The 23,052-nt window shown below is 35.5% G+C and overlaps 2 protein-coding genes across 5 annotated transcripts; both read right to left on the bottom strand.

The window, feature by feature from the left end:
- Positions 1–1,281: 1,281 nt before the first annotated feature.
- LOC150030252 (uncharacterized) lies at positions 1,282–3,158 on the bottom strand. Its single transcript, XM_090309907.1, has 2 exons — positions 2,044–3,158; positions 1,282–1,540 (listed from the first exon to the last, which is right to left on the bottom strand). The coding sequence occupies exons 1-2, from the start codon at positions 3,156–3,158 to the stop codon at positions 1,282–1,284; spliced, it is 1,374 nt and encodes a 457-aa protein (XP_090166033.1).
- A 1,053-nt stretch (positions 3,159–4,211) lies between these two features.
- Positions 4,212–8,210, bottom strand: LOC120082510 (methylsterol monooxygenase 2-2). Of its 4 annotated transcripts, none has more exons than XM_039037711.2 (8): positions 7,935–8,210; positions 7,298–7,435; positions 6,674–6,819; positions 6,409–6,528; positions 6,103–6,315; positions 5,934–6,014; positions 4,609–4,703; positions 4,212–4,482 (listed from the first exon to the last, which is right to left on the bottom strand). In XM_039037711.2, the coding sequence occupies exons 1-7, from the start codon at positions 7,962–7,964 to the stop codon at positions 4,643–4,645; spliced, it is 789 nt and encodes a 262-aa protein (XP_038893639.1). In that variant the 5' UTR covers positions 7,965–8,210; the 3' UTR covers positions 4,212–4,482; positions 4,609–4,642. The 4 variants fall into 4 exon arrangements, with proteins under 4 accessions (XP_038893639.1, XP_038893640.1, XP_090166031.1 ...); XM_039037712.2 differs by having other exon boundaries at positions 4,212–4,466; positions 7,935–8,188; XM_090309905.1 differs by having other exon boundaries at positions 7,298–7,581; positions 7,935–8,172.
- Between the last annotated feature and the right edge of the window lie 14,842 nt (positions 8,211–23,052).

Here is a 23,052-nt window from a genome sequence, read left to right as displayed (position 1 = left end):
CATTTTAGTGAGATAAATTTTCCAACATTAAAGGGAGGAATTAAGAAATTGGAAAAAGAAATTACATGGAATGAATTGTTATTGTCTCAATTAAATCCCCGTACAGATCAGTTTGAACTTGAAGTTCAGAAAATAATTCCTTTGCAAAATATAGCAAATCAATTACCAGATGCATTTATAGATGCAAACAAAGCTAAGTCATATATACCAGCTACAAATGTTCCATCAAAAATTGATATCCCAATACAACAAGTTGTCACTAATGAGTCTGGTATACGCCAAAAGTGTGGTAGACTAGTGGGTTCCAAAGATAAAAATCCTTGAAAATGAAAAATGATTAATCATGAAAAAGACTTGGTTGAAGATGTAAATACCCATAAAGAAATCTTCAATATGACTAGTGAGGAAAGTGAAATACCTAAAGATAATAATGAAATTTCAATAAACTATGTCATGACAGGAAAACTATGGAATCAAACTTATTGAAATAGAGAAAGAAGATAACACAAGGAGTTTACGTGGAAAACCCTAATTCAGGGAAGAAAAACCACGATAGAAAAGAACTTATTATTTTTATGTCACTTTACAATAGACCCAACCCTAGATATAAATAGAATAATGTGAAACCCTAATTTAGCAAATATAGTAAAAAGACAAAAATACCCTTAGGGCTAATTTAACATATTTCAACACTCCCCCTCAAGTTGTGGCATAGATATCAGCAAGGCCCAACTTGCTAATACAAGCTTCAAACGTCTGTCTTGATAACCCTTTCGTAAAGACAACGGCGATCTATTGGACTGAAGGTACATAGGGAATACAAATAGATCCGCGGTCTAACTTTTCTTTAATAAAGTGCCTATCAATTTCAACATGTTTGGTTCTATCATGTTGTATGGGATTGTTTGCAATACTGATGGCAGCCTTATTATCACAATACAGCTTCATAGGCCCAGGACTACTCTCGGGAAGATCAGATAAAACTTTCTGCAACCAGATTTCTTCACACACTCCCAGATTCATAGCTCTATACTCTGCCTCAGCACTACTTCTGGCCACTACACCCTGTTTTTTACTCCGCCAAGTTACCAAGTTTCCCCATACAAAGGTACAGTACCCTGAGGTTGATCTTCTATCAGTCACAGATCCGGCCCAATCTGAGTCAGTATATGCCTCGATGCTTCGTGTGTCATGTTTCCTGAATACCAAGCCCTTCCCAGGGGTGGACTTTAAATATCTCAAAATTCGAGTCACAGCTTCCATGTGCTCCTCATATGGACTCTACATGAACTGACTTACTACACTCACAGCATAGGAGATGTCGGGTCTAGTATGAGACAAGTAAATCAGTTTTCCTACTAGGCGTTGATACCTCTCCTTATTCACAGGAACTCCTTCCAAAACATTTTTCAGTTTGCTATTGACCTCAATAGGGGTGTCAATAGGTTTGCATCCGGTCATTCCTGTTTCTTTTAACAAGTCCATCGTGTACTTCCGCTGAGAAACAGATATTCCTGCTTTGATCTTGCCACTTCCATCCCTAGAAAATACCTTAAACTACCAAGATCCTTAATTTCAAATTCACTCGCCATCCTTTGTTTTAGCTTAGCAATTTCTGCCGTATCATCCCCTGATAGGATGATGTCATCAACATACACTACCAACACAGCAATCTTTCCTAAGGGTGATTTTTTGGTAAACAAGGTATGATCAGAATGTCCCTGAACAAACCCTTGGGACTTAACAAACACGGTGAATCTGTCAAACCACGCCCTAGGAGACTGCTTCAACCCATATAAAGACTTCCTGAGTTTGCAAACATGATTCCCAAACTTAGCTTCAAAACCTGGAGGTGGACTCATATAAACTTCCTCTTCCAACTCACCATTTAGGAATGCGTTCTTTACATCTAGTTGATGTAGGGGCCAATCTTTATTCACGGCGACAGACAGAAGAACACGAATCGTGTTTAACTTAGCCACTGGGGAAAAAGTTTCTGAATAATCAATTCCATACGTCTGAGTGAATCCTTTAGCAACTAACCTGGCTTTATATCTCTCAAGTGTTCCGTCAGACTTATACTTCACTGTGAACACCCATTTGCAACCAACTGTTTTATGACCTCTAGGGAGAGCTACTAACTCCCAAGTCTTATTTGCCTCAAGAGCTTTCATTTCCTCCATTACTGCTGCTTTCCATTCGGGAACTTCCATGGTCGCATGTACACTGGTAGGTATTGTTAGAGCATCTAGCTGAGTAGTAAAAGCCTTAAAAACAGGAGATAAGTTACTATAGGTCAGAAAGCTATGCAAAGGGTATTTTGTACATGACCTGGTTCCCTTTCTCGGAGCAATTGGCATATCCAAGGTGTTATCATAGTTGTCAGTTTTCGTCTGTCTCTCTTCAGTATCGGACTTTTGAGACAATTCTGCATCCTCTTGAGGATTTTTAAGCATCTCATACCTTCCTGACATTTCAACCTTCTCTGAGCTCATTTCGTCACTTTCTATGTTCCCAGACTTTTCTTCAAGACTCTCCTTTGAGACAACGGGATCTTGAACTTGTGCTGGTTCTGACGCTTGGACACTTTCCGATGGAACACCAGAAATTTCCTGAATTTCCTTTCTGAGATTCCTCCTATAATACGTTATCCAGGGCACTTGTTTAGTAGGAAGAACCGACACGGGAACAACAGGAGCCGAATTAGGTTCAAGACTAGGTAGACTAGGTCCAGGAATATTGGGACTAAGCTGAATATTGGGACTAAGCTCAGGTTCAGGAATATTCGGACTAGGCTCAAGGTTGAGGCTAATGGGTATGGAATACGTGGAATTGTTAGTCTCTTCATTCGTGGTCTCCCCCTGAAGATGACTAACGGGAAAGAACGGTTTGTCTTCAAGGAACGTGACATCCATAGTAACAAAATATTTTTTGGAAGATGGATGAAAGCATTTATAGCCTCGCTGATGAAGAGGATACCCGACAAACACACATGTTTTAGCTCGTGGAGCAAACTTAGTCCGATGTGAACCATGAGTATGAACAAAGGCTGTACACCCAAACACACGAAGAGGAACCTCAGGAATAAGACGGGTAGACTGATAGGACTCTTTGAAGCACTCAAGAGGGGTTTGAAACTTTAGAACTCGGGAAGGCATTCGAAAAAGATTGAAATTTACTTAAAGTTGACAGACTTGTTTTCTATAAGTGATCTATGTTAACATTGAACACAATACACTAGCTTTCACCCCCCAAAAAAAAAAAAACCAAAAACCCGAAACCCGAAACCCGAAACCAAAAACAAAACAATAAAATTAAAAAAAAAAAAAAAAAACAATGAAACAAAATACACTATATTATTACTTAATAAAGAGAAGAAACTCTCTATTAAACATTAAAATTGCCTTCATCATAAAAACAAGTTAAAAAGAGAGAGAGAGGGATTGTAAAATAATTATGTGGTCTCTTGATTTTCTTTTACTATTCAGTATTTATCACAAGAAAATTAAAGTTTATGGTAAAATTTAAAGTTCAAGGTTGAAATTGCTATTAGTTAAGAATTGACTAAAGAAAAAATCTCATCGCTGGCGTGTGGAATACAAGTGCATCCAAGCACAGCGCAGCCAAGAGGGTCCAAGATTGCTTCGAAAGTTTATGGTAAAATTTAAAGTTCAAGGTTGAAATTGCTATTAGTTAAGAATTGACTAAAGAAAAAAGGTTTTTTTCAAAAATTTATTTTTTAAGCTATTTTGATTATTGTCAATCAAACTTTTCCAAAAGGACTAATTCTAACAATTAAACAAACCAAACATACTCAAAAACCTCAATTTAAAGTTTATGAATAAATTTTATTTTGGTAAAATACCATTTTGTCCACTTTGTCCCATTTTAATCCCTGACAAAACTAGTTGCTAAAACCATCCCTTTATAACCTGTGAAAATACATTTGCATGTCATTTTTTTTTTTGCCTAAAAATTATTATCATAACTATTTTCAAATATAGTAAAATCAATCAACTTATTTATAAATATTACATAATGTCACTATCTATCTGTGACAGATAAGCAATAACATTTTACTATTTTAAACAGTTTTGCTATTTAAAACAATTACCCTTCTTAATATTGTTAAAATTTAACTTAAAGGAAATTAAAATTTATTGAGATTATGGGAACTAAAATTAGAGAATTGAAATTACAAGGACAAAAAATGATATTTTAACCCAATTTTTTTTTTTCCAATTTCCTTGGATACAAAAAGTTCTCTCAATTTTTTCTTTTTTACATTAACACATGAGCATCAAACCTCTCCCACAACCAACATAAATCCACAAGAGACATGGAAACACAATCCAAGTCCCTGCTAATTAAGTTTCTTAAACAAGCCAATTGGTACATGAACCACAAAATGCGTTAAATTTCCAAAAGAAAATGACAGCCAAGTTCCATAGTCAGCTCTTCATTACCTTCAGAATAAGAATGCTGACATTTAAAAAAAAAAAAAAAAAAAAAAGACAAAACAAATCATGGCACACAAGCAAGGGTCATACAGAAGAACTAAATCTTTTCAAATGTGCCTATAGATTAGAAACTCTATGTCGAATTTACCTGACTTTTTCGACAGCTCTCTATTATCTCATCATCAGCTTTCTGCCTTTTTTATAGCTTCCAAGTTTCTGAAACCTTCGTCTGTTCCAAAGATCCTGCCAATCAGAGAAGCCAAAATATTCACATCAAAATGTCTTCTGTTTCATTGCATTGAAATTATCGATAATTGATGGACATGAAGAAGCAAAAGTACATGCAAAAACGTGAAATGTATCTTTAGAATTCAAGGACACAGTTGTACAACTTATACAACTTATAGAAAAAATCCTATTTAAGTAAGGCCGTGAAATGTACATAGGTACGACCTTGTCATATGAAAGTTCCATGTTCCCCCAACAATCGACGTGCACTGCTTGAAATAAAGATTTAACTGACAAGTTTGGAGTTACTGCATCTAAATAAACATTTTTTTTAATCTATTTTACTCGATCAAGATAAAACTTGGGCCAAGAATCTTCCAGCATAGCATGGTAAGACTAGAATACAAGTGTTACATGTATAATAATGCTCTCCAACTCCCTCCCTGGAGTGGCTAACACTATTTCTCTCTCAGCACTTGATTTCTTTTTCAATAAGGACTCAACATTAATATCTTCATAATCAATGTTGTTTTTTTATTCTCCATCACATCCACTCAAAATTTCTAACTTCAGATTGGGAAAAAATGGCATCAAGAAGTAAAAACTTGAACATGCATGCAATGATGATTCTCAACTATCAACTCCACAATCAAAATTTTCTTCTCCTCCAGCTTAACCACTCAACAATCCACCTTAAGATTATATTAGGCTAAAAGACTTCAAGATGTGGAATTTATGATATCTATAGTTTTCTCCAACTCCCTCCAGCATGTCTCAATCACTCAGAAAAAGATACCCTGTCCAAGCATACTTCCAGACAATCTCAACCCAAAGTGAGGGCATCATATCAAGTCACTGATTAACACCTTTCCACCAAAATACAATTTAAAAAAATGCAGCTTAGGGAGCAAACATTTTCCAGAAATAATCTACATAGCAAAATGTCTTAGTTATGTTAAATTAGCCCATTAATGTTAACCACTCGATGAAGCCATTGGTTTCAAAGTATAGGGGAAAAGAGACCAAGGAATTTGGGGTGCACTGGTAAGTCGATGATCATCATCTTACTATTATTCAAACACCCCCTTTGTTTATCGGCAAATACTATTTAAATCAACAATCCAAGGGAATAGACATGAAACTATTGAATGGGAAGTAAATCAATGTTCCACAAAACTGGTTTTAATGTAATGAAGTTCAAACCAATAATGTATATATAAAAAAAATGGTTGGACCAGAACTTACCAGTCCATGTAAGTGAATGTTGATGAGTAGTTGCCAGATTTCGTATAAAGCAGTCGGTGATGGTAATCATGAAAATAAGCACTGTGGAGAAAGAGCAGAGCTGATTTCAGGAATGATAAATACAGTATCAGGTATTTTTTTTGAACCTTAAAAATCCTAATTGACTTACCCCCCATACAAAGGTATGAAGTTTGAAGGGCTCCAAGGAAAATGGTAACCACAATGAGCCTCAACTGTCTCAAGCACTCTAACTATCATCCATAACCACAGAGTCAATAGATGGGGACCAGTAAGAGCAGGACCGACGATGGTAGCGAATCCAAGGAACAGGATCTCAGCAGGGTGAGCGTATTCTGATGTTAGTCCAAAAGGTGTAGCATATCTGCACTTATAAGAACCATAAAACAGCCTAAGACAATTTTATCATGGGAAAAGGCAGAATAAACAAGAATTTTCATTCATAAATCTCACTTACTCATGATGCACGCTGTGGACATTCTTGTACAGCCATTTGGTGTGCAAAATTCTATGCCCCCAGTAGAAAACAAAATCCTCAATAATAAAGTAGAATATTATCTGGCCGAAAACTACTTTCCTACATTAAACGAAAGCCAAAACCAAGTTAAATTCTAGGAAAGGTAATGATATGGTTCAAACTAAGGAAAAGGTGAAAGTAAACTAAACCTAGCTAGATAGAACTCCTAAAATATATGCTTTATGCATAAAGAACCTGAAGATACCAGGATGGCAATGGAAGAGTGCTTCTCATGCCCATACGCCTGAAGACGGGATAAGAAACAAGCATAACTGGCAGATTTACACCAAAATGATACAGCAGTAGGCGTGAAATGCATTTCCCTTGAGCAGCAGGACTATTATTCTTTGCCTGAAAAAACAGAAAATTATTTATATCAAAGCTGAATATAATTCATCCATAATTAAGAGTTAGTTATGTCATTATTGAGTTAATTAAGTTGTAATTACTGAGGTGGAAAACTCAGTTGATAGGTACATTATCTTCATCCTTGAGTATAAGCACTAATGCCAACATGGCAATCAATGAGGAACAATTTCTTTTTCTTTTCGTTTCTTTTTATTCTTTTTTGATAGAAAGAGTAATCAATGAAAAATAAAGCTTAAAGCTCTCATTATTTCTTGTTATTTTCTCCTATTGAGATCAAATAAAGGGATAATCAAAACTAGTTCCAAGTGCAAATCTAGTTCATAATCAATCATGAATTACTAACAAAGGTCAACCCAAATCATATATCAAACATCGACTAAATATCCACAAGAACTTGTAGATATGAAATTTGAGGTGAAGATTTAGCTAAAAAGATTTCTGGTGAAGCAAAAAAGCAAACCTGGATCTTGTACTTGCTCAGCCATCCTGCTCTTTCCAAAAGTATAAAGGGAAGGCCAGATAAGAAGAAAACACTTTCATGGATTATGAAGCTTCCAATACAAGCGAGTTGAAAATCACTGAAATTTGTTATTAGATACTGCATAATGTGGGAAAAAGAACAACCTTAAAAAAGAAGTACCAGATGTTTAAAGAACCATAGTGTAATTCAACACTCCAGTCAGCCAATGTTGTCAACAAATTAGAAGGAAGCCCTCAAATTTCAACGAAAACCCAAATCCACTCCTCCAATTGGAAAAAAAAAAAAAAAAAAACAAAAATCTGAAGAAATTAGCTAGCAACATCAAGATCCTATTTCAAATCAACAGTAGCGGATGAAATTCACCTCACAACCCCAATGTCATTGTCACATCAACAAACCAATTTAACAAGTATAAGAGAAAAATTCAAAAGGGTAACACTCCCACATGAAAACCCACTTGACATTCAACATAAGAAATTGAAAACTCAATCCTCAGCACGGTGTAGACACCAAAAACAGAGTACAGTAGTGGAAGAAGTTAAGAATTTAATGGGAAGGGTTGAAAACCAAGATCAAATCTAGGGCGGAAAGAACAAGATTAAGAAGAGATTAGTACCTGCCAGGCAGATTCAAGAAGAACAGCCATGAATGGTGGGAAGAAAAGAAGGAGACGATACAGGCAAGAGAGAGAACAGAAGAACAAGGGAATCTGTGGGTTTATGGTTTACATTTCATTATATATAATCTCAAATTGCCTTTTTCTTCAATTTGCATGTGGATCGCTCTCTCTCTCAAAATTCTCTCTCTCCGTTCATGTTTTGAGCACGTTGAAGGTTCCTATGCCACCGCTCTTCAAAGGATTCTTTAGATATTAGGGCACATTTATCCATCCGTAAATATAATATATCAATGGTAATTTAAAAAGTGGATCTCATTTAATTACGTTGGTTTAATGTTCACATGTATTCCATAACCATAATGAAATATGAGGTCTACTTTGAATTGTGTAATCAAATAATGTAATTTGATTAAAGAATTAAGGGGTGCTCAATCTGGTTACGTTTAAAATTTACATTGGACCTACTAGCCATTATAGTTATCGTTACTGTTATCGTTACAAATATTGTTAGGTTACAATATTATAATTATGAAGTTGTCATGTCTATTGTTACATTGTTATCATTATCATTTACCATTATTACTAGGGTCTAGCAATAATAGTAGAAAGAAAAAACTAGGGCACAGAGAAATGATGTAAAGATGCTTGATAATTATTTCGTTCCAATTGAGGAGTATAAATAGTACAAGATGGATAGGGATGAATATCTCCCGCCTCATGAGGAAGCGCCACGCAACATTTACAGACAAAAAGAATAAACTAACCTAACAAAAACAAAACGATACCATTTAACAAAATACTTGAAGGCCCTTGAGCAGAAACGGGATCGAACCCAAATGCCAAAATTTATAGAATTGAGAATTTTACAGCAAACATACATAACCATTATGCATTTAATTGAAGAAAAATACAGCATGCTTGGTGAATTGCAGGAAAGTAAATGGGTTTAGAAATCCTAACCTTTGAAGACCGATCTTCAAGAAAGAATCCCTTGAACCAAAAAGGACACCACCATGATGTTACCACTGTATTCTTTGGATGAGAATCCAGGAGGTGTGAACTCTGACTATTTTAGATGAGAAAATTAAGAGAGTAAAGAGGAGGAGAGACTACGAAGAAGTTGGAACTTAAAGAACACTTCTGTAATTTTTCTTCAGGAAGAAGAAAATATGAAGAGAAAAACGAACTGTTTCCCACTCTCACATTCTAAAGAGAAAAAAAGAGAGGGAGTTACAACTCTCTCCCTGAAATTGTTTGTAAAAATAAAATTAATAAAATTAATAAAATTTTAATTTTAATTTATATTTATATGATAACCACTTTATCATATAATATAAGATAATTGCAATTGGTAGCATTTTTAAGAATAATAACCAAGTGACATCATTTAAAAAAATTACAAATATAGCCAAATCTATCAGCAATAGACTTCTATCTTTAATAGACTCTTACCAATGATATGGTCTATCACTGATAGACTCCTACCAATAATATGTTTTATCACTATAGACTATTTAAATTTGGCCATATTTATAGTTTTTTTTTTACATTATGTTATATATGCTAATACTTTAGATTTAATGTCTATATTTGCAACTGTCCCTATAATATATATATTAAACTATAACCGATAGTTTAATATATATATCAAATATAACATATAACTGATCGGTTAATATTATATCCAATACAGTATAACCTATAGTTTAATTATCTCAACAACGATATTTAATATAAATTCCATTTATATTAAATTTAACTATATGAATCCAATTCACATAATTAATATTTGAATCAAATTCAAATATTTATTTCCTCTCATAAATACTTTATATTATAATGTATCAAATACATTATACTAATTAGATAATATATAATTAGATTAAATTAATTATATCACGTATAATTAATTTTGAACAATTCAAATTAATCCAAAAATTTATTCTCATTAATTCCCGTTGAGCTACAGAGGAGACCTCATGGACCTGTAACTAGAAGCTCTAGCAGTACGTGAATAATTAATTAAACTCCTTTAATTAAATTATTCACCATCCGTCAATTGTCGGGCACTCTACTAAAGATCGACAACTACACTCTTCGCACTACAGATATATTTATATGTCCATTGGATATAATCAGTCAACAGAACAATGACCCTTCACAAATTGCTCATAAGTACAGCTGGGCTAAAATTACCGTTTTGCCCTATAGTTACGTCTAACTTCTTAAGTACCACCAATCCCTCTAATGAACAATAAATCATAGCCCAACCATGGGGTTGATGCTCTAAATCTCGTAGGGTCCTGTAGTTTGTAAACCCTTGTATGAACAAACATTTTTGTGATTTATAATATATGATATTTTATTCACTTCAATCTATGAAATATGAGATATTTTAGTTGCATTAACCACAAATTATGAAACTAAGATCCATGGTTATCGTTGTAACTTAAACATGCATGTGGAGACATACAAGTGGATCGTGCTTTAAGTGATAACCAAAATGGTCTGTAGTATATGGATAAGGAGGGATACCTTATCTTGGTGACACTACGAGTGTGGCCAGCTTTGTAGGTATTACAAATGTTGTAAACTGTTACAAATGATCTAATCCTGATTATTCATGTATTAGATATGGGAGCAGGGATATTCTATACAAAGAAGTTTGTATAAGACCAAACAATGAAATGTTTAGTCTCGTTATATAACACCATTCATAATTGAGACTTTCATTTCACTCGGGTGACCATAGGCAACATGACCTTAATCCTGAGTGAGTTGTGAACTCCTACTTACGAGGGCAATCCTTTGATTTGCATGGGTGAGAGTAGCCAGATCGTCGACTCAATAAGCCTACCACTTTGGGGATTCATCTGATTGGGGAGCTGGGAACTCAGCTAAACAAGATGGAATTCACTTCTTCAGCGATGCAGGGGTAAGTAGATAAATTACTCCCTTAAGGGGTGATTCGAGGGCTTGAACAATGTGGTGCCACACCTTCTCTTGGCCCGAGAAGGGTTTAATCATAGTAGGACTATGATCTATTGTTCATTAGAGGAATCAGTGGTACTTAAGGAGTAAGATATAACTATAGGGGTAAATTTAGCTTAAAAAAGTATTATCCACTAAAAACATACATTTGAACTTACCATTTTGTCACTGGGAAAATTTCATATGTGTAATGGAGAAGCTGGTCATACTATATAATGCGCCATCTGAAGATACGTACCCTAACAAATCTGGTCAATTGAAAACTGCTTCTACTCTTAGAAGCGCCGACTGTGATGTCTCTGTTAGGGGCTACATGTCTGAGAATAACTCTGTCTAATTAGGTCTCACATTCATGAGAAACTCATCATGAGGCTCTATAATGTCATGGGCCATAAAAATTGCTTGAGCCAAACCTAATATTATCCTTTAGCCTTAAAACAATCACATATCATTACTTAGACCCTGTTACGGATGAGTCTAAAATTCCCTCTGAAAATGAGGTTTTGAAGTCTCTGGATGCTAAAGCATCAGTCAATTGATAACACATTTTCATAACCTCATAATAACCGTAATTGATCCCTAGAGTTAGCTTTTACGATGAAACCTCCTTGATTCATAAGTCCTAGCTTGAATTGCTCGTACTTCCTAGAGCTAGTTAACTTATTGCCCATGCAAGAGAAAATATACTATCCTGTTCTCCAAACCCACCTTTAACAACTTCTCGTTATCAACTCAACTTTATTACCAAGTCTAGCCCTTATGCCAATGGTGATATTGGAAGATTCAATTTACTTACTTTTGTGCATATATCACTTTTGTCTACCTCGAGCTGGATTAATTTCCTTTTTCAATCAAATTGATGGTCTTGCTAGTTCATCTTTCGAACTTGCACACTACGTCAAAATCACTTATATCTTACTAATGCCCTCAATGGTTTATCTTTTAACTAATGAAGCCTCAACATACCATGTCAGTAGTTCTTGAACATCTACTGTTACTAGTAATTCCATTTTAGCTTATCCCTTCTCAACCTTTTATTTCGGTAACAGATTCTTGTGTTAAACAAAGTTCCATACAGATCACCTATGTAAGCTATCTTTCCATCCAACTCATATTCTCCTAAAGTTCCACATGATAATGAGATATTTTTCTTTTACACCAAAACAAATTCCTTGTAACCCCTCATATCATACCTCCAAACTATACTTAACTAGGAGTTTTGAACACATTAAATTCCTTTCTCTTTCCAAAAGAGTAAACTTTCTTGGATACTTTTTTTTTCAACTTTCCAAGTGGAACATAATCTCTTTACTAAAGTATATTTTACTTAACTCTTCCATAAGTCTTATCTCTCTCACTAAGAATTTCCATCTTGTAGAATTCCTCTTTGCCAATTTGCATATGTTTAAACTCCAAAAGACTTTTGTTTCTTCAAATCTGTCTAACTTAGATCTTTTTAACACAATAAGGCTCTGGATTTAGTCTGGGTATACTAAAATAATCCTTCAATCTAAACAAATAACACCTTGCTTGCCTTTAAGTCCAAGGTCATGTCCAACTATTTTAGCTTCCTTTAATGACATCTACCTTGCTAGATATTCCAAAAGAATTCTTTATATCGTTACACATACTTTTCTTAGTTCATCAAGTTGTAATATTACCCAAATGATTATGATTTATGAATCCTTTCTAAAATTCTTCTCGAAATGTTGGGTTTTTAATATCTCAAAACCTTTAATAAATCTATAGATTCTTCTTCTTTTCCTCCTTATTCATAAAACAACTTTTAACCTTATACTTGAGCACTAGCCTGTGTATTTATACTACCACCGATTGCACTATCCAACACAAAACATAACACTAGTCCTTGATCAATTCTTGTCTCAACAATTTTATTCTTTGGCTTAAACATTTAAATACCTTCATTCCTAAATTGTCATAACTCTACATAGTTTCATCAATCTTTAGCATTGCTGAACTGAGGTATATATTTGTTCGTTTTTAACATAATTTCCATGAGATTAACTAGTGCCAAGTGACCTCATAATTTACTCTATTTTATTTTTCTCCTTTTGTAGTGTCGTACCTGATAATCCTCTTATAATAACTTCTAACGAGTCACTGACCTAGCATTAGAACATAATTGGTGCATTTAAGCTAAATAAATATTTTAATGCACAACTATCATAAAACTTGTAATTGATAAGACGTACCTGTCGATGACGAGGAATCCGTTCATGGGCCACAGGGACAATCTAGACTTACATAGTAAGTCAGTCTACAGAACCCAAAACATGGGCTCTGATACCAACTGTAACGACCTGACCCCCTAGGACTTAAGTTAGGCCGTTATAAATACATGCATGCATGGAACTCAAAACGACACTCGGTTATAGTGAAATAAATGCTAATTAAATAAGATAAGTTCAAAGACTTTCATTAATTTCAAATATTAAAACAATAGTAAGGTACCCATAAATCATAAAGGATAATAAATAAGTCTAAAAAACGATTCTTAAAAATAAGTTTTAAACATCAAAACTAAAAGTTGAGAAAAACATGAAAAGAACTCTAAATCTCATGAGCGGAAGTGTAAAAACTAGTCCCAGTGGCTCGATCACGAATTCCGCTTGTCCATCGCTGGTGCATCTCTACCCTTATCTGAAACAACAACATGAGAAAGAATGAGTATAAAATACTCAGTTAGTAACCCCACTACTAGGATCAGGCTAGGCATCTATGTCCTCTAGATACCCACCTCTAGTGAAACATATAAACTGCTCTAGTCTCATATGACACATATACACATGAAACAAAAAGGAGACTGAGTTCTATCCTACTATAGTTAAGTATGCCACTACCTTTGGTGAATCCCGAAGGAGACACAGACTGGTGAATCCCGAAGGAGACACAGACTGGTGAATCCCGAATGAGACACAGACTGGTGAATCCCGAATGAGACACAGACTGGTGAATCCCGAAGGAGACACAAACTGGTGAATCCCGAAGGAGACACAAACTAGTGAATCCCAAAGGAGACACAAACTGGTGAATCCCGAAGGAGACACAAACTGGTGAATCTTGTAACAGAACATACTTTAATAATGTTATATTATCAATCTTTCATGTTGTCATTCTGCTATAACCTTCATTTAACATGCTAGCATACATCTAATGCCTGGCCCGTGGGTAGTTCTAGTAGTAAGATTACTTACTTTGATATTAGGTCGAACCAAAAAGCAATTGAATCTTTGTGAAATTCTTGATTCCTTAATCAAGCCTAAACATAAACCAATCTTTAAAATTAATAGTTAAGGCCAAATTCCAAACACCCAAATATTACAAAATATTTTCAGATAACCTTACCTAAGGGTGGTCCAATTCGAATTCGCCTCCTAAATCTCCAATTTTAAGCCCAAATAATTAGCAAACCAAACTCTTCTTCATCTTGAATGAAATTCTTGAATCAACCCCCTAATCATAATTTGAAATTAGGCTTACATGATTAAAGCTTGAATCAAATACATACTTCACTACCAATGTCTCAAATAAATTATCCATATGTAGCTTCGTCAAAAAAATCACTTCCAAATGACTTTACCAAAATTTCTCAACAACCAAAATTAATCCACAAGAGGGTCATCAAAGCATAAAACTTACCAAAACTCGCTAAAACAAACTCCAACTTCACTGAATAACACCTCAATACCTTCACAAACTTGAATCCAAAGTTGAAACACAATGGGTATTAACCAATTGATGCCAAAAGTAAATGAGTATTCAAGAATCAACCGAAAATAAACCCAAACGGTAGAAATCTTACCTAAATCGATAGATCCAATGATAGCAAAAGCGAACGACGCTTGAGCAGTGGTGGATGGAGGTCATGAAGAAGAAACTGACGCGGCGGCTTTGGGCGACGTCGGATGGGCTTACGAACACAAGGAAGAAAAAGGGGGGTGGGGTTTGACTTTTTATAAAAAAAAAAAAACAACAACAACAATAACAACAACAACAACAACAACAACAACAACAACAATAATAATAAAACAAAAAAAGGAAGTAAATATAATTACATTTAGTTCATTTTCGTTTTATACTATTAAATTCCTTTCCGTTTCAAAAGAAAATTAATTCCTGCCATTAATTTTCAATTTGAATTTCAAATTGAATAATTTCACACCAACAATTAAATTCCTGCACTTATACTTGAAGTCCAAAATTCCAAAAATGCCCTCCAACTAATAACAATTACTAAAATTTCAAATAATAAAGTTACTGAAATTACATTATTACTAAAAAAATGTACAGGGTGTTATATAACAGATGGTGGATAATGTGATTAAAGAGTTTAGTCAGTTATTCACGTACCATTGGAGCTTCAAGCTATAGGTCCATAAGGTCCCCTTGGTAGCTCAATGAATTCAAGTTGAGAATCAGTTTTTGGGTTAGCATGTAATATAAGAGTTATAATATAAGCATACATTAAGCATACTCATGCATCATCTTTATATTATAAGTGTTATAGTATAAGGGTGCATGTTGGCATGTATAGTTGGTTCATTACTTATAAATATAAAAGTTATATTTAGTAATGAATAAACATTGCATGAAGCATGACACTTAGGTTGATTTATAAAAGTCATAAATGCCTTATGTATGTCTAGCTTAGCAATGTGGTTGATTTTTATTGTTTCATTCTTTATAAGGGTTATAATTAATGCAATTAGAATTAAAATCAATAAGAAAGATATGCATGAAAACTTAGGCTTTAATCATGTTTTAAAAGAGTTTTAGAATTTGATTGAGATAGACCTAAGATCACGATTCTAATGAGATTAGAAGCCTAAGTTTAATCTTTTAATTCAGTCTAATAGGATTAAATTGACTAACAAAAGATTAAATATGTATCAAATCTATCTATAAGGGACCTTTTATCTAATGTGGGTTCTGACTAGGCTGGGGTATTTAAGCTGACGGAAACGGAACACCCCTACCTGGGAACCTACCTGGAAAGGTGAATTAGATAGATTTGCTGCATGCATGCAAATTTGATGATAGTCTATTAAAGTGTTTAATAAAACTTGAATCAAACTTGTTTAATTATCAAAAGCAAGTGTTTTTTTTTTAGAAAATTAAACACCCACTTAGTTAAAATTAGTAGCTGGATTGATTAAGTTAATGAATCCCTAGGTAGAACATTCAGTGGGAGGTACTTGGGGTTTATGATACTTCATTTAAACCTCTACACGTTTCTCCTTAAAAGTTGACACCGTGAGATCTATCCTTGACCTCGAGGCACCTTGGGAGTGCCCTCTATAGGATGGTGTTTGGGTAGGTCAATACCAAGGTGAATGGAGAGAATGTTCATAGTAAGTGGGAGTGGGACGTGTGACAACATATCCCACCGTCTCTCTCATTAGGTTTGATAATGTTTTCGTGCATCGCCTTGAGGCACCCTGGGAGTATCCCCCTAAAGGATGGCTGTATTTGCACAACTCTTTATCTGATCCCCAGAAATGGATAGGGTTGCTTTAGTCTCTTGTCCTAATGTGCTTTTTCCCTATAGTAGCTACATTAGGGCGGGACTCTAGAGCCTAAAATGAGGGGTTGCACTTAAACGAAATTTTTAAAGATGTTAACAAATTCTAGATCAAACAATGGTGACTGTTAGATTCAGTTAAAAGGAGTTTTTTCTGTCTAATGATTGAGATTGTCTCATCCTAGTGAAAGGGCACTTGATCACCCCAACGGTGACTTTTGTCCTGCCTCACTGGGACATCATTGCAAAATAGATATCACTTAGGGTACAATAGAACTATTTTGCTAAAACTTAATTGGTGTTAAAAGTGGTAATGCAAGTAGATTTATTAAGTTTGTTCTTTTTTCACCAACTTTTAAAATATGGCTACCGTTACTCTTGCACTTTTAGCCATTGATAAACTGACTGGCGAGAACTACGCTAGTTGAAAAAACACGATAAACACGATACTAATCATCGATGACCTTAGGTTCATCCTTATGGAGGAGTGTCCTCCTATTCCATCTCCCAACACAAATCAAAATGTTCGAGAGGCGTACGATAAATGGACACAGGCGCACGAGAAGGCCTGAGTGTATATCTTGGCCAACCTTAGCGACGTTTTAGCCAAGAAGCATGAGCCCATGGTCACTGCACGTGAGATCGTTGAGTCCCTGAGGGGAATGTTCGGACAACCGTCCACGCAGCTCAAGCACGACACTCTAAAGTTCATCTTCAACTCCAAAATGAAGGAGGGTATATATGTTCGAGAACATATTCTAAATATGATGATCCACTTTAACATGGCGAAGATGAACAGGTCGAGCATTGATGAGGCCAACTAAGTTAGCATTATTCTGGAGTCGTTACCAGAAAGCTTTCTTTATTCGTAAGCAACGCTGTTTTGAACAGGTTTGACTACTGTTGGAACGTACCAACATGCAGCGGAAGCGACTAGGATCCATAAGCACTCTAATTCTTTAATTTTGGCAGAAATGAAAGCATGCTATAGCAGAAATAGATCTTCCTTACTAGCTGTAAATCTCTCTGAATCTTGTTGTAGACCACCCCAAGATCTTCCTTACTATCCTCTTGGTGCTCTAGATTGAATTGTGAGACTCAAAATAAGTTGGAATCAAGGGAATTTGGAGACAAACTCACAACAGCAACCCAATGAAGGACTCTTTCTTCTCATGAATTTTCAGCAAAATTCTATCGGTTGCATTGCCTTAAAATCACTCCAATCTCTTCAATATATTGTAGACAATCATGCAATAAGAATGGCTACATGAGATACAACTCATGCTTGGAGTAATTGAAGACTTAAGATGTGGGTTTAGTGTGAGCAACTTGAAGAATTAATGGAAAATCCCAATTTTCCATTTTGTGTTTTTCTTCTTTTCCAACTTTTCTTAAATTGATTTCACAAGTCAATTTCATTTTATAAAATTGAAAATATTATTAATTTAATAAAATTAATTTTCTTAATAAAATTAATAAATAATTATTTAAATAATTTAAATAATTCTAATTAATTTAATATCAAATATTAAATTAATTTTACACAATTCCTCATTCATATATTTAAATCATATATAAATATTATTTCTCCTATTCCATTTAATTCTAATTTGCACGTTTCAAATTAACTTATCACGCTACTCTAGAGCTAATCCATTTACGAGCTAGTAGGGGGACCTCGCGGACCTACAGATCATGGGCTCCAATGATCCGAGATTAATTGGCTAAACTCATTAGACCGAACTAACCCTCATCGTTAACTAATGGGTGATTCCACTAAAGCCAATAGTTGAACTCCCCTCATTGTAGATATATTATGTCCACTCGATATCACCATGATTAGTAAGTTAACCCTTCACAGGTTGTTCGTAATAACGGCTAGGTCGAATCTCTGTTTTACCCCCGAAATTACATCTTATTCCTCAAGTCCCACTGATCTTCTATGTGAACAATTGATTTATGATCCAATCAAAAAATCAAATCCCTCTCGGGCTAATGAGAGGATGAGGCCTCTTGTTCAAGACCCAGAATCAGCACTTAAAGGGAACAATCTCTTTACTAACCCTAATCAGGTAGGAGTGAATTCCATCTTGCAGGGCTATGTCCCCAGCTATTCATCCAGTCTTATCCCAAAAATGGGAGGCTTATTGAGCAGAGACATTGATCTACTCTCATCGTTTGCAGATCAAAGGATAATCCCGAACAAATTAGAGTTCATAGTTAACTCAGGATTAAGGTCAAGTTACCTAGGTCATCGCTTTAAAATAGTCAGTCTTAAACAGTAAACAACGTTATAAAGTAAGAGTGACTAGTTTCGTGGTTCAATCTTGTACAAAACTCATTTGCACAGGACGCCCTCACTCTTTATGTCATAACATGTACAAATTATGATCACTTCGTTTGTAGCACTTTACAACTCTTTGTAACAACTACAGAGTAGGCTGCATCCAATAGTGTTACCAGAATAAGGCACCCAACCTTATTCATATACTATAGATCATTTTTTACTATTTACTTGAACCTGATCCACTTATATGTCTCCACATAAAGTTCAAGTACTTATATAATAGTCAAGGGACTTTAAGTTTATTGGATTTCTAAAAAATAATATATTCAATAACAACTTATTGAATTTTCAGAATAAGTTCTATTTTTTTACAAACCACGAGTTTTAGGACATAAAACCTAACAACTACAACCTTACAACTCTACTCAACGTGTTGCAGACGTTCCAATCCTTGCTGAAAAGTAAGAAGAAGAAGGTTGGTGAGACAAATGTTACTTCATCTTCCAAGAAGTTCCAACGAGGTTCGACCTCTAGAACTAAGTTTGCACCTTCTTCTTCTAGCACCAGCAAGTGGAAGAAGAAGAAGGGTAGTATGGGGAAGGGGAAAACGCCTGTTAACCCACAACCTGCCACTCCAAGGGGTAGGTGACCAGCGTCGGTTGACAATGATAAATGTTTCCACTGCAACTAGAACGGGTACTGGAAGCGGAATTGCCCTGATATTTGAAGAAGAAGAAGAAGACCAAACAAGGTAAATATGATTTACTGGTTTTGGAGACTTGTTTAGTGGAGAATTATGATTCTGCCTGGATTATAGACTCTAGGGCCACTAACCATGTTTGTTCTTCATTTCAGGGAATTAGTTCCTGGCGGCAGCTTGAGGCTGGTGAGATGACGATGCGAGTTGGCACCAGACACGTCATCTCAGCTGTGGCAGTGGGAGGCCTCCGATTGACTTTACAAAATAGATTTATCATTCTGAATGATGTATATGTATTTTTCGAGTTAAAGAGGAACTTAATTTCTGTAAAATCGTTGCTTGAATGTAAATACACTTTAAATTTTTCTGTAAATAAAGTGTTTATTTCGAAAGATGGTGTTGATATAAGGCATTGTACATTAACATGATGTTGATCAAGTACTCGATGTAGGTCTATTTCCTTTTCGGCACAGAGTTACATTGTCTAAGGAACAATGTCCTATGACACCTCAAGAGGTTAAGGTAATGAGACGGGTCCCCTATGCATCTGCCGTGGGCAGTTTGATGTACATGATGTTATGTACTAGACCTGACATCTGCTACGCTGTAGGGATAGTCAGTAGATATCAGTGTAATCCAGCAAAGGGTCACCGGACAGCCGTCAAGAACATCCTTAAGTATCTTCGGAGAATGAGGGAATACATGTTTGTGTATGGTTCTAAGGATTTGATCCTTACAGAATACACGAACTCTGATTTTCAAACTGATAAGGATTCTTGAAAATCCACTTCAGGATCAGTGTTCACTCTTAACGGAGGGGCTGTAGTATGGCGAAGCACCAAGCAGAGGTGCATTGTTGACTCCACCATGGAGGCTGAGTATGTAGCGGCTTGTGAAGCTAAAGAGGTCATTTGACTCAGGAAGTTCCTAACTGATCTAGAAGTTGTTCTAGACATATCTAGGCCCATCACCCTTTATTGTGATAATAGTGATGCTGTGGCGAATTCTCGTGAGCCTTGGAGTCATAAGCACGACAATCACATTGAGAAGAGATACCATCTCATCCGAGAGATTGTGCATTGAAGGGATATGATTGTCACGAAGATAGTTTCAGAGCACAACGTTGTCGATCTGTTTATGAAAGCTCTCACGGCTACAGTATTTGAAGATCACCTGTAGAGTATGGATGGGTCTTTGGGACCGACCGCGGCTGAACTAGGGCAAGTGGAAGATGTTGTACTAGGTGTTTGTGCCCTAGTTTATTATTTTGTGTACTTGTAATGTGATTATCTTGTACACCCCACTAGCTTTAAGACAAGTGGGAGATTATTGGGGTTGATGCTCTTAATCTCGTAGGGTTCTGTAGTTTGTAAACATCTGTATGAACAAACACTTTGTGGTTAATAATATGAGATATTTTATTCACTCCAGTCTATAAAATATGAGATATTTTAGTTGCATTAACCACAAACCAATAAACAAAGATCCCTGGTTATCGTTGTAACTTAAGAATGTATGTGGAGACATACAAGTGGATCGTGCTTTAAGTGATAACCTAAATGGTCTGTAGTATATGGATAAAGGAGGGATACCTTATCCTGGTGACACTACGAGTGTGCCCCGCTTTGTAGGTGTTACAATAGTTGTAAAGTTCTACAAATGATTTAATCCTTATCATTCATGTATTAGACATGCGAGCGGGGATGCTCTATACAAAGGAGTTGTATAAGATCGGACCACGAAATGTTTAGTCTCGTTATATAATGCCGTTCATGACAGAGACTTTCATTTCACTAGGATGACCATAGGTAACATGACCTTACTCCTGAGTGAGTTAGGAACTCCTGCTTATGAGGGCGGTCCTTTGATTTGTATGGGTGCGAGTGGCCAGATCGTCGACTCAAACCTACCACTTTGGGGATTTGTCTGATTGGGGAGCTAGAAACTCAGCTATACAAGATAGAATTCACTCCTTCCCGAAGCAAGGGTAAGTAGATAAATTGCTCCCCTAAGGGCTGATTTCGAGGCTTGAATAATGTGGCGTCACACCTTCTCTTTGCTCGAGAAGGGTTTAGTCATAGTGGGACTATAATGTATTGTTCATTAGAGGAATCTGTGGTACTTAAGAAGTTTAGTCATACTTACGAGCGATTTGTAAAGGGTCATCGTACTGTTGATTGGTTATATCCAATGGATACAGAAATATATGTGTAGTGCGAAGAGTGCAACTGTCAGTCTTTAGTGGAGTACCTGATAGTTAACGCATGGTGGATATCGTGATTAAAGAGCTTAGTCATTTATTCACGTACCGTTAGAGCTTCAAACTATAGGTCCATAAGGTCCCCTTGGTAGCTCAATGGATTCATGTTGAGAATCAGTTTTTGGGTTAGTTTGAAATGTTCAAATTAACAAGAGGGAATTTGATTATATATAATATAATTAAATTAGTTCAATTATATATAATATAATTGATTTGATGTATTTGATATATTATTTGATAGGAGGAATTATATAAATATGATTTATATTAAATGCCATAAAAGAGAAAAAGAACTATGGTTTATATGTTGCATATTATGTAATATTAAAACTATAGGTTATAAATATAATATGATAAGTTAGTTATTGTATTTATTTATCATTATTAATTATGAGATAATTAATTTTCCTTTTCTCCCATAATCAGCTTAGTGGGTGGTTGTACACGGTTTATGGCTAACTGATGGATAAAGATGAAAATAATTTTCATTATTCATTCCACACGGACAACGAAACAAGTGATCAGATTACTTATTGAGAGAGTAAACGATAAGTCATCGAGTTTTCTATACGATAGAACCCGCTTCCTACATGATTGAGTATCAAGTCTATATGATAGACTTCTTCCTTCTGCTGCATACTTGATAGTCTACTCGATCATTTACATCCTCTTTCCCTCTATCCAGATTTATACAGAGCCCACAACTTCTGGATTCTCACACCGGGAATACCAAGGTCATCAAGTGGTGGTGTCCAGTTCTGTTCGAAGGTCGAGGATCGAGGATCGAGTTGTATTCGCTGCTGATCAAGGATCTTCCAAAGGCTCGTTGTGTTCGTGCTATTGGACATGTTTCTGTGAAGGAAATCAGATTGGGGATTTCCATGAGCAATGGAACAAGACTATTCCAAATTACAATCATGAATGAACATATATTTACAGTCAAATACAAAACAAGCGGCTATGCAAATAAAATAGAAATTACAGCATGATAATCTCAAAAGAACAAGGGAGACAAACTCTATGAACAATAGCAGATGTGTCTCCACGCTTCTATGCGCACTCTGATCGCTCGAAAAATAGCAACTGATGACGGGCATAAATGCACGTCATCTTAGGCCTTTTATTTAGAATTATGAGGGTTGTTAAGTAGAATATGCGACGAATATGTTAGGAATTCATGAGAAAATGAGTTTGCGTCGTTCAACATTAGGAATCTCGGCTAACCCACTGTTATGCATTCAATTGTCTATCTTTGTTACTAACGCAAGAAGCGGACGCATATGCGGAAGCCGGGCTATCGCAAAAATGACCGCATGTGGAGAATTTCTCCATCGC

The sequence above is a fragment of the Benincasa hispida genome, unplaced genomic scaffold, assembly GCF_027475165.1.
Source record: "Benincasa hispida cultivar pf3 unplaced genomic scaffold, pf3_genome.v1.1 HicScf397, whole genome shotgun sequence".
Classification (NCBI taxonomy): Eukaryota; Viridiplantae; Streptophyta; class Magnoliopsida; order Cucurbitales; family Cucurbitaceae; genus Benincasa; species Benincasa hispida.
This window is presented reverse-complemented; position numbering and strand designations above follow the sequence as displayed.

Excerpts from the sequence above, each read along its gene's own strand:
- LOC150030252 (XM_090309907.1), bottom strand. The coding sequence starts at position 3,158 with ATGCCTTCCCGAGTTCTAAAGTTTCAAACCCCTCTTGAGTGCTTCAAA. Across the intron at positions 1,541-2,043 it reads CTTGAGAGATATAAAGCCAG|GGATGGAAGTGGCAAGATCA; the intron begins GTTAGTTGCTAA and ends GGTATTTTCTAG.
- LOC120082510 (XM_039037711.2), bottom strand. The coding sequence starts at position 7,964 with ATGGCTGTTCTTCTTGAATCTGCCTGGCAG. Across the intron at positions 6,529-6,673 it reads ACTCTTCCATTGCCATCCTG|GAAAGTAGTTTTCGGCCAGA; the intron begins GTATCTTCAGGT and ends CGTTTAATGTAG. Across the intron at positions 4,704-5,933 it reads ACATTCACTTACATGGACTG|GATCTTTGGAACAGACGAAG; the intron begins GTAAGTTCTGGT and ends TCTGATTGGCAG.